Here is a 15,054-nt window from a genome sequence, read left to right as displayed (position 1 = left end):
TGGGGTGGGGGGCTTTTAGGTGGCATTTTTGGGGTCTCCTTAGAGGGAAGCATCTCTGCAAATCAGCATAAATTAGTTCTGTGATCACTTTTATGCTATAATGAAACATTTCTATCCTGATAGTAGTGGTCAAGGATGGCAGTGGCTCCATCTAGTCTCTTAATGGTTTAATACAATTCTACCATTTCATTGAGCACATGCTTTTATCCCAAGCGACACACATCTGAGAGTAGATACAACACGAGCGAGGATCTAGTCAAGAGAAAACCACCTGGATAAGTGCCATAAAACAAGTTAAAGTGTGGTAATAGGACTGTAATGACTACAGGCAGTGTGAAAAAAGTGTGAATCATGTCACCAGATCTCAAAACTGAAAAACTGAAAACCTAAGGGAGATTCTGGACCAACAGGAGACAGTAAGGTTGGTCTGTTCTGGATTTCTCCGAAAGCCTCCTTATACCAGCACAGCATCATTAGTGTGGCTGCCTGGTTTCCATAGTAACTTGCAATTGTTGGACATTTGCTGTAATAAGTGAAGACTTCTGCATAATTCTTCTTAATATAAAAGGCATTACTGCGCTCCACCACCTTGACATGATCAAAACCCCAAATGAGGGAATGTGTTTAGACAGAATGGTGTTCCATGTCTCAGTTGCATTGAAGAAACCTTTGACCTTTAACATTTGACTGTTCCCTCCCTCCTCTCTTGTGAATGGATCTTGTTCATTCAAGAATTAGGATATCTCTATGAGCCTAGATGTTTTCCTTTAGATTTTTGTCTGTTTATTACCAGAAAAGTTTGAAACTTTTCCCGTGATGTGGTCTTTTGCCCCTTGCTGAATTTGTTTGGTCACATCAGCAGACATTTAACAGGAAAACAAAACCTCAAACTGCAACATCAAAACATTTCCTTCATTCACTTTAGCAGTAACAGTCCCATTCTTAGATTTTCATGTTTTTGTTGCCATGTGATGCCGCTCACTGTTAGATTCAAGGTCACATCTGGGGGCTACAAGGTTAAAAATATACATACAAATGCATTTCTTGTATGTTCTTATCAGCAGGCAGCAGATAAGCACACACTATTTCTAGATTTAAGCCGTTATGTACATCAATGTTTTGCAGCTTATACACAGGTTATTTGAAATGTCTGTGAAGTATTTCAATTCATTGCAGTGACCCTGGTCCGTCACTGATGAAAAGTGTTTGCTGTAAATACACTACAGAGGCTCCATATCGCTATGTTTTGTATCTTTATTAATCCTTTCTCCCATATGGCAGGACTTTGTTTTTCTGACTGAATGGGAAACTGCACATGTCAGCATTTGTTTTGTTGAATTCTTTTTATTTTATTTGCTTCTCGCACGCAAGTCTAACTTTTGACAGACATGCTGACCTCAAGAGATTAAACCTACTCTCTGTCTGAAATGACAGAGGGCAAAACAAAATTGCACTTTCGGAGCTGCAGACACAACACGTATCAACAGAAGCTTGATTCAGTCTAGGGTTTAGTGTTTGATGAGGGCAAAATCTGCCGCACGATAAAAGTCTGAGCTCCAGTTCTTTTATAGTTGGTCAACGTGTGTAAATTACATGAAATCTTGCCATCGTTCCGGCTTTTCAGTGGGTTCGTCGTGTTTCAGCCGCAGCAGCATTCGGAGCTTTTAATGCTATAAGGCTGTAAGAGAAACAAGCCTGACATTGTGCAGCTGAGGTCGCTCTCAGTCAGGATTATAAGATCAGGAATCTTGTGAAATATAGGTGAAAAAGTGTGAAGTGCTAAATCATGAGGAAACGCAAAAGGTCAAGAGCTATTATTTTTTTTAGGATTGTAGGACACTTTACATCGTTCTAGAAACAAATGGCGAATTTGGTGTGGTCATGTAAGATATTGTGTATCAGGTGATTTTATGGGGCCATAGCAAGGAAAAAAAAAACATTAAACTATGCATGTTTAAATCAACTGAATACTGAGATACTTTTTAGGATATTTATCTCATCTCCCAATTCCCAAATCCTTGTATGACTCCAACATGATTTTAGGTGTGCAAGTGTCCTTTTTTTGTCACTTTCATAGATTTATCCTGATCCAGATTGAAGCTCATTCACAATAATCCCATAAATGTAAAGAAAAATAGACACAAATAAGTATATATAAACAGTACTTCTGATATTTGAAATCTTTGATGACTTTTTTTATTGACAGCGCACTAAAGCAAACTCTCAAGTTAATTTTGACAAATCTTGCTTTATTTGAGCCCTGTAATGATACTGCAAACAAGTTCACAGCATTTATGCTTAAGAGACTTTCTGCACACAAACAATGACATTGCACCTCATATAAAATCCAGTCTTTTGGTTCATACAAAGTACAAGAACCGGCTTTATTGGCTTCAGTAAATGAGATTAAAGACTTGCAGTGCGATGTGGAATGTTTACGTTTTCAAACACGAGGGAACATGATTGCTCAACACCTTTCTAAAACCATATATAGTATAAGACCTGTGAGTCAAAGAGGACAATAAAACAAAGACAGAATGCTAATATTCATGAATGGATTAAGGAGGACAACATGGCATGATCACGTACGCACATTAGATGGAGAGAAATAAAATTATATCCAACATTTCTAAATGAAGTATTATTTTTCTGTTTGTGTTTAATCTACAGGGTTTAATCGCTATCAAACTTTTTGTTTGATGCACTAAAACCTCTGACCTCTGGCTCTGTGGTTAAAAATGGATCAGATGTAAAAATGGGTTCTTGCTGCCAAGTTGGTCAAACACATTGAAGGCGTGTTTCGTCATCTATTCAGACCAAAGTCGGCATGATTAAAAGTGCCAGCCAACTGTAATACTGAACTTTCAGTGTGATGAAATTCATTGGAAACACAGTGGACAAATGCCAAAAAAACAATGTAGTATTTACCTCCATTGCAAAATAAAAGCTTTACAATTGAAGGTATTCCCCTGATAGAGTGGGATTTTGTCCAAAAGGGTTGCTGAGGTGAAATCTAAAGGCAATAGGTCTTTTTTCAAACTTATTCAGCATAATTCCTTTACTATTGAAGTGTTTATCTTTTAGTCTGACAAATTATGTTGGTACCACTTGTATATGAATTGCCTATATGTTTAACTATTGTGCATGTACATAAAGGAAATTAATTAAATGTAAAAGAACTAATATTATGCATTGTAATGGAGCACAAAACTCCTAAGAGTTTTTTTTCTTTTCTATAAGGCAAAATGTTGTGGCATTAAGTGAATCATAAATGCTATTGATTTGAAAGCTGCTGAATTCGGGCCTCAGCAGCAGGCTCATTTTCTTTTTGTCTTACTTGCAGGAAAAGGTTTAAAAAATATGCATTTGAATGTTACTGATTTGTTCAAACAAAATCTTTTTAACAGAAGAGGAATTAGTTATTTTTGTAATAATAACAGTCATTCACATAAAAAGGATGGCAGATAAAAAAAATGCTAATTGTACATCTGCTGTGCTGCTATTTTCAGTATTTGTCTATATAATTGAAATGAAAATGTGCATTTATATGTGTATCTCTGTACATGTGAGCATGCACATACTGTATACCATACTCAAGGTCTTGTTTTTCTTTCTTTCTTTCTTTCTTTTGTTAGCTTTTCTTTCATCTTATTTTTATTGTGTAAATATGTTTTTCTTATACTTATTTGGTGAGGGGATGGGAGGGAGAATAGGGAGGAAAAGTTTGCTTTGTTGCATGTAGTAGCATTTTGCTGCTTAATTTGCGAACAAAAATCTAATAAACACATGTGCATATATATATATATATATATATATATATATATATATATATATATATATATATATATATATATATATATATATATATATATATATATATATATATATATATATATATATATATATACATATATATAAATAAATAATCTACATCTGCTGTGTGCATTGGCCCCACGGTAGGGGCCACGGGCTCTGATATAGGGGCCACCTTGTGGTAAAATATAGTGATGTCCACTTACAGATTAACAGTCACGGCAGGGCTCAAATGAACATGCTACATTTGAGGGAAAGAAAAAAAAAATCAAACATCACAGTGGATTATGACCATTTCGGAAGTGTTTTTCTGTGATAATAAATGGGGACGTCTCTGCGCAGCCTATCGGATTCCGGGATGCAATACGCATCCAAATGAAACGAACGCCAGTCCTTTCGCTAATCCTTGTCTATCCTTTTTATCTCGGGACTCATAGCAGTCTGATCACTATGGGACAGCGAAGCGGTGGGACAAAGCCATGCGGATGATATTCCTGTAAATGAGAGAAAAAAGCAAGTCTGTGTGACTTTTGTGGGCGCAAACTGGGCGCATGTAGGCAAATTGCGTATGCGTAAAAGTGGGCCAAAATGTTCCTCGTCCTGATCCTGGGGCTCTACGTGGCCACAGGTGAACTTTTCTCCCCAGTGAGTTCCTGCCCTTCGCAGTGCAGCTGTTTTTACCACAACCTGAGCGATGGATCAAAGGCCAGGTAAGGAGGATGTCCAAATGGAAATGATTTTTTATCTCTTAAGACCCACTACGGTGGGTTTTGGTTTGTGCGCACAGACGCAACTTTTTAGACAGACAGGTCTTGTCCTCATAGAAGAGCAGATGTTTGCATAGAAGTGAACACGTGTACAAAAGATAATTCAGGGAGTGCATGTCGGTCCAATTTTATTTAATGCAGGATTATCTCTCAAAGGCACTTTCAACGTTTCCATCTATGCGTTTTATGTGCTTGGATGAGTTGGCTGAATTTAAAAATTATTATCCACGGAATGTTTGCTGCATGTGAACTTACAGCATATTTGGTAGAATTTAATTGAATACTGATTCGGTGTCGTGTATTTAATTTTAATTTACTTAAATTTACTTAATCACTTTGTTCAAATGTAATTTTTTGAAGGTGACTTGAAGGTCAGCAATAATGTACTCATGCGTCCCACTTACAGGAGCGTCATTTGCAACGATCCCGAGATATCTCTTGTGCCTGTCGGGTTCCCTGTTGACACGTCCAAGCTACGGATTGAGAAGACATCCATCCAGCGGATACCAAGCGAAGCCTTCAACTACCTCTCCAGTCTGGAATTCCTGTGGATGTCTTTCAACACGCTGTCCACCGTGAACTCGGACAGTTTCCGGGGACTGTTCAACCTGGAAGAGCTTCGTCTGGACGGGAACGCCCTCACCGCCTTTCCCTGGGAATCTCTCATGGATATGCCCAGCCTCAGACTTCTCGATTTGCACAACAACCAGCTCACCTCGCTGCCCGCCGAAGCCACCACGTACATCAGGAACCTCACCTACCTGGATCTGTCCAGCAACAGCCTGCTGACCCTGCCGGCAGAGGTGCTGTCCACCTGGCTGGCTGCAAAACCAACGCAAGGGCCGGAGAGCTCCAAGATGATACTTGGTAAGGGAATGTGCTCATCCTTTCATCCAGCCTGTCTTAATTTACAACACCTAAATGGGCTTTAGGTGCAGACTCCTTTACTGTGCGTAAAGTGTGGTAAATTCCTGCACAAGCATCAAGCACTAAGCACTTGTAGATGAAAGTCTTCAATTCATAGCAGCCTTGGGAAACAAAATGACATATTTTTCTTCTAAAGATGAAGGTAATATTATTTTATTGTCCCCATTTTCCATTAATAGGCAGTATATTTACCTTTAGTAAAGGATTTCAGACTGTATAATAGTTGTGAGCAGACTTTTTAAAAATGCATTCGTTAACATGTATAACTCTTACTTTGGGCAGTCTCAAGGAAAGCATACAAGGAATTTTAATAGATAAGTTAAATGCAGATGTAATAGTACAAACTTAGTCTTCATAGGAGAAGTTATTATTTTTAACAAGTACAATTAATTAATACTTAAAAATCAAAGAGAAATATGTGTTTTGTTGCACTGAAATTGGGAGTTACATGCACCGTGTTGCTGCACTTCAATACTAATTTTATGCAGAAATGCAGCTGCTCCAGGGTAATTTCTAGCAGCAGGTGCTGTGGTCAAGAGCAGGAGAGTGAAATGGCAGCAAAGCCTGACCTTGATCACTCGACCACTGCCATCATCATCATCGTCATCATCATCATTGCCGTAGTCATGACCATGATGTAGTTTATGAATTAAATGTTAATCCTCTTACAGGATTAACATCCAAACATCCACACCAGCCATCTGCAGGCTGGCCTATCACTTTGTCCACAGCTGGACGCTCGTCTTCCTGCTGTAGCCTCACTTGTATCCTCCTCGCCCCTCAGGTCTCCATGACAACCCCTGGGTGTGCGACTGTCGGCTCTATGAGCTGGTCCAGTTCCAGAAGTCTCAGACTCTCTCAGTGGCGTTCATCGACACAAGGCTCCGGTGTTCGGCTCCGGAGAGTGTGTCGGGGGTCTTGTTCAGTGATGCAGAGTTGCGTCGCTGTCAGCTCCCGCGCATCCACACAGCGGTGGCACGAGTCCGAAGCGCTGTGGGGAACAATGTGCTGCTCCGCTGTGGGACCATTGGAGTCCCTATCCCAGACTTGACTTGGCGCAGGGCCGATGGACGAGCTCTGAACGGAACAGGTGAGTCAGCAGCTCTTTGGCTGTCCGGGTCTCTCAATTTGTTGTGCCTGAGATAAGATGATTTTGTCTGCTCTGCAGTGCTGCTGTTAATTAAACAGAGAGCTATCAGTGGAGTTAGTAAGGTTTTAAGTCTGACTGACAGCTGTGGCCACCACACTGAGTTATGCAACACCGCTGATGATCAATGCAACGTTGTGTAATCACCTGATTGGTGACTTTTTGTAAATTTATCAAAGAGGATATTTCTTGGATGCAAATATTTGTAAAATTTCAATCAATTTATTTTTTTATTTTTTCGGAAAAACCTATTTTTTCTCTCTCTGCCACCACAGTCCAGCAGGAGAACTCAAAGGAGGGAATCACCTGGTCCATCCTCAGTGTTCCAGCTGTGTCTTACCGTGATTCAGGGAAATTCATCTGCAAGGCTACTAACTATGCAGGAAACGCAGAGGCTGTCATTTCTCTCATTGTCTCCAACTCACCGAAACCAGAGGGGAACCAAACCACCAATGACAAGAAGCCCAAAGTAAAGAAACCAAACCCAGTGGGCAAAGCTGCCTACCAGGAGAAACTGGTTGCCAGATATGTGGTTCCAACCTCCACTCCTTCATCCCTGTCTGCCCTGGATCCCGGCCTTCTGCCTGGTCTCAGTCTTGATCCTGGACTGGCCAGTTACAGTGCGGATGACAGAGCCACCCCAGGACCCGCCACCTCCTCCAACCCAGACGCGCTTCTGGATCTGGAGAAGACAAATCTAAGCAACTTGGCGGCCAACACCTCATCACTGCAGCAGGACCCGGACAGGGTGGTCCGCTCAGTGAAGGTGGTGGGGGACACAGACAATACAATTTCTCTGAACTGGAGAGCCCCTAAAGCCAAAAACACAACAGCGTTTAGTGTGCTGTATGCGGTGTTTGGGGAGAGGGACATGAGAAAGATCAATGTCGGGGCGGGTCAGAACCGTGTAACCATCGAAGGGTTAGTGCCCAGGACCAAGTACATTGCCTGTGTGTGTGTGAGGGGGCTGATCCCCAAGAAAGAGCAGTGTGTCATATTTTCCACCGATGAAGCAGCGAGTGCTACTGGCACTCAGAAGCTGATTAATGTGATTGTGATCACAGTGGCCTGTATCATTGCGGTCCCGCTGACAGTCATCGTCTGCTGTGGGGCGCTGAAGAGACGCATTCAGAAGTACTGGGGGAAAAAAACAAAGGACATCCAAGATTCCTATGTGACCTTTGAAACACTGTCGCCTGGCACAAAGGCCAAAGGGCTCGAGGGCGAGTATTTGAACAGACTGAACCCTGAGGAGTCCAACAGGCTGCTGTCAGCTCGCTCCAGCCTGGACTCCGAGGCCACAGCTAAGATAGAGGGACAGCCTAACGAGTACTTCTGCTGACGTCATGCTCCAGCTCCGGCTCCTCCTCCACGTCATCTTCCTCGCTCTCACCCTCACCCGCGACACACCCGAAACCCCAACGCTCACTCGCATGCCCACCACCACCCTCCTCCCCTTCATCTCCACCCGCATCCATACCCTCAGCGCTACCCCTACTCTTACCCTCAGCAGCATCCTGACGTCAGTCCCCCTCCCACACGTTCCCATACGCCCACACCATGGGATTCCCCCCCACCAGTCCCTCCTCGCTGGATAATGCCACCAACTCCACCGCCACAGAGAGCCAATTTCTATCAAAGAACTTTTGCACGGTGCACTATAATGGAAATATCAGTTTAAAGAATTTGATTAACTGGGTAGATCTAGAAAAATTGAATGCTTCTTGCAGCTCAAGTGAAACTCACTGGACTGTCATCCATCCATGAATAGTAAGACTCAAACACTTGCTTTTATGTCTAAAAGAATGTTTTTTTTTTATCACTAAGCCTGTAAGAATAAACATGCTGAAAACTGCAAGAGCACAGCAAACACTGTAAGTTATATTTCATCTCACTTGTTTTGGCCCAGCGAAGAAACCTTTTCAACCCGATCTGATTTAAAGGGAACTCAATGGTAGATACTCCATTGTTTATGTCATATATGTATGTGTATGACTTGTAAATACTTCACAGGATGATGTACACTTACATATAGAGTTAATTCTGTGCCTCTGTATATATCTGTCATACGTTCTCAGAGAAGATATACACATAGGCATGGTTCAACACTTTGGTGAATGGAGAGAAGCTGGAGCTGGAGAGAAGTACAGAAAGGACTGAACTATGACGCAATGTAAATAGGGTGGAAAATGATGCAGAAATGAAATGTGAAATGATTTATATTCCCAGCCAAGAGACACATACGGACATCTCTCTATGTACCCATCTTGTGCCACCTAGAGGCATCACTATCCCATTAAATGTAGATCTACTCATTCCAATGATACAACGTATTTGAAACTAATGAAATAAACTTTTATATATACTATATCCAGCATGTTATATTGTGTGTTCTTACAATTTATCCTCACCTCACCACACTGTTTAGTTTCCAATCTCTGTTTCCATTCAAAAAATATTTATACTCTTTAATTAATGTGGCTGGTTTGCTGGTGGTTGATTGCATTAATTTAAAAAAAAAATGAGATGATCCCAAGTTTATTCATGTTAATAGCTTGTTGATTAATAATTTGTGCATCAGTTGTAAGCTGTAAATAAGATTTTTTTTGTTCTGCCATATTGTGAGAAATCCCTATTATCCTGCAGCATGATATTTGTTATTGTAGCATCCTAAGACCCTGTAATGGACAACTTGTTTTCTGGCATAAGGTGTGCAGAAGCTATTGACAGCTTATTAACTTGTATAACTACAGAATTACCAACATGTTTGTGACATTTTTAAGTATTTATTAATAGACTGTCTTCCAGTAAATACCAGTACGAGGGATTTTACACCACCTGGCAGCCTGGTAAGCTTATTACTGATCTGCAAAGCATTAATAAATTATAGTTAGAGCTGCAGCTGCATGTTTGGTTGATCGGAAAGTGACACCTACTTAACAGTATAGTAGGTCAGACCTAGTGACATCGCCAAGTGCTAATCATGCACGTCTTCCCCAAGAATCAGATGCCGCTTGTCCCTGCACCGTATGTCAGGGATTAAGCTTAATGAGCTTCTCTCGTCTGCCGCACTGGTCATGTCTTGAGCACGAATGTAGCCTTCAAATTTAGGGATCTTCGCGGACTATGGACATAATTTGTTACCTGCTAGTTATAGTTTTGTTCAACATCCAGGCGAGTGAAGTTTACTCTCAATGTTTACGCGGGTGCAGCTGTGTGGAAGAGCGTCATGGAAGGTAAGACCTGATTTCATGTCCTCAACTCCCCGCAGGTAGTTTAACCTACTTATGTCGGTGCGTAACGGTGGCTTGGTCAGCGGTTTAAGGCATGATTGCATGAAAATAGGTGAAATTTGGTATATAATTCGTTTTCCTCGACAGTTACCAATTCATCATATAAACTCTTCCCTTCAGGTCGCTCATATGTATGGAGGAGAGTGCGTTTGGAGCCATACCAGAGAATCTTCCAGATGATATGACCAAAATACGCATAGAAAAATCTCACTTCACCGAAATACCCAGAGGGGCTTTCTCTAAAACGCCCGCCTTGGAGAACTTGTGGCTGAACTTCAATGATATCACAGTGATAAACTCCAAGGGCCTGGAGGGTTTGGGGAACTTAACCGAGCTCCGTCTGCAAGGGAACAAGCTGCGTTCAGTACCATGGACAGCGTTCGAGGACACGCCGGCCCTCAAGATTCTGGACCTGAAGCACAACCAGCTGGACGTCCTGCCGGAGCATGCGTTGAGATTTTTGCCAGGTCTGACTTACTTAGACTTATCTTTCAATCGGCTGACGGTCATATCGAAGGAGGTCTTCCAAAACTGGCCCCTCTACCAAAAACTGCAGAGCACGGAGGGCCGGGAGGCGACCGCGTTTGTGCCCAACGTCGTCTTAGCGCTCCACGACAACGCGTGGCTCTGCGACTGTCGCCTGAAGGGCTTCGTGGAGTTCATCAGGTCCCTAAGCCCCCCGATTATCCTGATGAACTCCTACTTGACCTGCTCAGGGCCGGACTTTAAGGCGGGCAAGTTCTTTCATGAGATCGAGCTGCAGTCGTGCATGAAGCCGGTGGTCAGCACCCCCTCCGCAAACATCAGCCTGCCGCAGGGCGCGAATCTTACCATGCACTGCATCGCCAAGGCGAGGCCGGACCCCGCGGTGTGGTGGACATATGGCCTGAAGATAATCAGAGGATTTCATGGTAAGAGTGTGATGTTCACAGTGAGTCATCCACGCACCAGCTCAAGCGACAAATTGCGATAAATTAGATGCTTAAACACACATTTTAATCGCAGACCCCTGTAACCCTTGAGGAGGGTTAAATCGGGATATTGGCCCACCACTGTATAAACACACCAACCTCTCAATCTGCACAGCACCATCAGTGTTGATTAAGAGTGTTGGAGATTATAGTGCCGCCTACCTAATGTTGGGCCCTCTGCGTCATTAGACTTAACCTTCAGAGTGGAGTGCTGCTGCGGATCATGACTTAAACAACTAGTCCTTCATACACTAACAGCCAGGCTGCTGCTCCCACTAGTGTCCTAACACCATGCAGTCATCTGGGTCATCAGAGGTGGCCAGAGCAGCTGCAGTTCCTGGAAATTACAGGAGTCAATGATAGTTACTAAGAAGCAGGTAAAAAAGCAAAAACATTTTTTGGTAAAGCAACACTGATAAACAGATATTTTGTTCTCAATCCTCTGCAGCTGTTTACCAAAAAATCAGAAGTCAGTTTCATTTCTCCTAATCAATTAAAGGGCTTTGTAAAATCTGGTGACCCACAATTCTCATCCTACTGGCATATAATAAACTGAATTGACCTGATCTTTATTTTAATCTTGAATTTATGAAAAAAAGAGAAATGCATTATCAATTAATAATGCCAGTAGTTACAACTTATCAACATCTTACAGTGCAAAAGGTACCTAAAGAATGAGTAACTTCATGAGGTAAAAAATGAAACATAATTCATCCTTGTTTCCACTTTAAGGACACTGTTTTGACTGTGTGTCTTCTTACAATTATAATAAGCAAATATATTAACATTAACAGCCTTCATATCTTCAGCGTGACAATAAATCTTTAATTTAAATATTAAGTCAAATTTAAATTGAGCTCACTCAGTGAATAAAGACATTTTTAGGCTGTACTTGCTATATGTAAATAGCAGATTACAGAGTACCACACACATATTTATTAGAGCTTAATAAATGTGCAAATTATTTAGACTTGATTAATCATTTGATTAAAAACATAACCACTTTGTTGGACGTGATAAACGACAGATTCATTGATAGCTAAAGGCAATTTTGCAGCTGTACACTATATATCTATGAATGTCCAATACACAGGGACCTAGCTACACAATTTTCTTCTTTCTATGTTTGTGAAGGGTTAGTGGTAGTCACATTACCATTTATTTTATTTAATGAGGACAAGTGGCAAGAACATTTGCAAATTATTAGAACAGATTGTTGTGCTTTCTTCAAGCATATTAGTTAAAGGTTAAAAAAAAAATCACCTCAGAATGGAGGTGACAATACCTGGCAAAGATCTCTGTTAAATCAAAATTATGCTCTATTAATTGAATTTCCTGGGAGTGGTCAGTGCAGTGTCTGTCTGCCTGCTGTTTGTTTTGTACACATTTTTGACAACCTCTTTGTGGAAGTAAAAAAAAAAAAGGTCCCAGAATTTGTTGATTTTTTTTTTGTTCAATTCTGTTTTGTAGAAGAAAACAATATAATAAACAAAATAAACAAGCTTGTATATTCTGTAAAATGACCTTGGATACTTTAAATATCCCCCCAGAATCTCAGGAAAGAGTGGATGAAGACACCATCAGATCCTTCCTGGTGATCCCGTCCCTCCATGCAGCTGATCGTGGCGTCTACACCTGCGCTGCTGTAAACTTCATCGGAAACTCCTCTGTGAGCATCCTAGTGGACGTCCATTCTCCTGACAGCTCCCAGTCGCCGCTCCACCCTGGTCTACCAGCTGCGCCAGGTGCTGGTGATGAAAATGTCTTCATTGACATCCGCATCGCCAAACAGACAGTGCGTGGCATCTCTATCGAGTGGTACGCCGCCCTGGAACACCCAGCTGAGACCTGGTTCACCATCCACTTTGGTCTTGCAGGCGATGATAAAAAAGAAATGATCTACATCGGTCCTGGGATTCACTCTTACTCTGTCTCTGATCTGATGCCTGCTACCAAATATGAAATCTGTGTCACCCTCAAGAACCAGGCGCCACGTCAGGGCCAATGCATCGTGTTTGTCACAGGGAGTGACATTACTGAGATGGAGCAGAGAGAGAAGCTGATTCATATAGTGGTGATAGTTTTGGCGATGGTGCTAGCGGTGCCGATAGGGATGTACGCCTGCACTACTGACACCAAGTTTGCCTGTCTGGAGGGCATCATGGCTTCCTGGAAGAACCGACGGAGAGAAAGAAGTACACCTGAGGTGGAGAGAGAGAGGCAGGGCACCTTCGACAGTCTGCAGGCTGCCAGCGACGAAGACCTGGTTAATAAAGACTCCAGTGAAGACAGGAAGGTGAGGAGGAGGTCAGATGACAGACTGCATAATGGCAAAGCTGACCACAGCAGACTCACAGCTGAACTATATTAAATTACTATCAGTTTAATCAACAAAGGAAAACAGGACACTGACCTTGTACTAGAACAATCCGTATCAAGTATTTTTGAGAAATAGAGTACAAAAAAGTAGATGTGATTTATGTTGGTAACTTTGACTGACTCGATTTAACTATAATTTTCAGAGGAATGACAATAATGTCTGCCTTGGTTTTAATTTTATCTCTTCCTCTGTTCTAGGCCGAGGAGTTTGTTGCAAAGATGTGAATGATGGCCATTATGTCAAGAGTGTAATTCAAGGATTTGCACCAGTGTAGAAAATGTGCTGAAGTTTGTGACTCTGTTAGTATGACGTGTCTGTCTTGTCATCATACATGCTAAACGTCATTCATTTGGAGCTGTTGCTTTACACGGAACCATTGATTTAAATGGTAAAGAACTCAAACGACTCTGACAAGGATTTTCGGATAGATCTTTTCATGTTAGAGTCTGACTTCTTTATTTACTCTTTTTATGTGTTAGCACTTAAAAGGTGTTATATATATGTACCTATATATATTGATTTCAAATAATTTTGACTCATCATGCTAACTTTGTCAGTTAGATTGACATGTTTTTAGACATACTGGATGTGGAACAAGAAAATCCATGTCCACATGGTGTTTATATTAAACAATTGTGCACTTTGTCACTAGAAAATCCTTTTGAAATTTTCTTGTTGTAGTGCATAACCCAGCATCAGTTTGGGGTATGCATGCATTAGGCTAAAGTTGTTGTTTCAGTAAATTTTCTACAAATTTTAAAAAGTTCTACAGTTAAACATATTCTGTTTTAAGTGAAACTGTGTTTTTTGTGACATTTGCTCCTGAAAAAGATGTTTTAAAGCAGCTTTATGAGTGACAACATGTCAAACAAATGACAAAACCTTAATTTTGTGTCTCTTTTATGTAGTTTGTGGTTACCCGGTAACACATGCAAAAACTGCTTTTCAAATGATTTATTAATTTATACTGTACACTGCATATGATTAGAAAAGATAGCTGACACTGGCAAGTGAATGATAAAAGTTAAAGATGGTCTCAAATACTGTCTGTCTCAATTAAAAAACAAGAATCAGGTGCTCAGATATGAAAAGTGAAACAGGTTTTCTTTGCTGTATTTCCTCAAAAAATTCACATACCTTTAGAATACATTTTTGTACAGAATGAGGACAGTGAATTTTGTCCTCTATTACTTACATTGATAATGTAATATGTGGACTAAGACAGACTTGAAAATTTGCGGAGCTTCAAAAAAATCCATTACTGCTCTGTAAATCATTTAAAGTTTCCCCGGTACCTTAAAAATGTGCATTAACTGCACTTCAGTTAATTAATTCAAAGTCATGTTATGACATGTGAAGATGTAAAACAAACTGGATTTAATTAACTGAACTTAACTAAATGTGTTCAATAAACCTAAAATACTAAGTAAAATCAATAAATAACAGACATAGTTACAGATTTAAAAACTGTCTCAACCATTTTCGTCATTATAAAGGCAATCCGTGAGGCTGCTCCTATTACAGTGAGATAAATGACAAGCCTGCGAGTGAAGGACTGAAGTCAGGACTAACTTTAGATAATAAAAAAATAAATGAAGCATAAATTTGCTGAACTCAAACTGGAAAAGGTGAGTTGATTTGCAAAGCTTACCCATATTCAGTTAAATAGAAATAGAAGTGAATTTTGACAATCACAGCTGTTTACCACTGACCTGAGTAAAGGCATTTTCTGATGTTCTTTATGTGAACTGTAAAG

At 40.8% G+C, this 15,054-nt stretch overlaps 2 protein-coding genes across 3 annotated transcripts; both read left to right on the top strand.

Moving 5' to 3' along the window:
- Positions 1–3,972: 3,972 nt before the first annotated feature.
- On the top strand, positions 3,973–9,024 carry lrit1a (leucine-rich repeat, immunoglobulin-like and transmembrane domains 1a). The gene is made up of 4 exons (XM_023293960.3): positions 3,973–4,523; positions 4,987–5,447; positions 6,292–6,597; positions 6,930–9,024. Exons 1-4 carry the CDS (start codon positions 4,402–4,404, stop codon positions 7,994–7,996), a joined length of 1,956 nt encoding a protein of 651 aa, XP_023149728.1. The 5' UTR covers positions 3,973–4,401; the 3' UTR covers positions 7,997–9,024.
- A 152-nt stretch (positions 9,025–9,176) lies between these two features.
- On the top strand, positions 9,177–14,339 carry lrit2 (leucine-rich repeat, immunoglobulin-like and transmembrane domains 2). Of its 2 annotated transcripts, XM_023293961.3 has the most exons (4): positions 9,177–9,890; positions 10,068–10,858; positions 12,469–13,214; positions 13,496–14,339. In XM_023293961.3, the coding sequence occupies exons 1-4, from the start codon at positions 9,781–9,783 to the stop codon at positions 13,520–13,522; spliced, it is 1,674 nt and encodes a 557-aa protein (XP_023149729.2). In that variant the 5' UTR covers positions 9,177–9,780; the 3' UTR covers positions 13,523–14,339. The 2 variants fall into 2 exon arrangements, with proteins under 2 accessions (XP_023149729.2, XP_035796742.2); XM_035940849.2 differs by having other exon boundaries at positions 12,469–14,339.
- Positions 14,340–15,054: the final 715 nt, after the last annotated feature.

Source organism: Amphiprion ocellaris, chromosome 16 (genome assembly GCF_022539595.1).
Source record: "Amphiprion ocellaris isolate individual 3 ecotype Okinawa chromosome 16, ASM2253959v1, whole genome shotgun sequence".
Lineage (NCBI taxonomy): Eukaryota > Metazoa > Chordata > Actinopteri > Pomacentridae > Amphiprion > Amphiprion ocellaris.
This window is presented reverse-complemented; position numbering and strand designations above follow the sequence as displayed.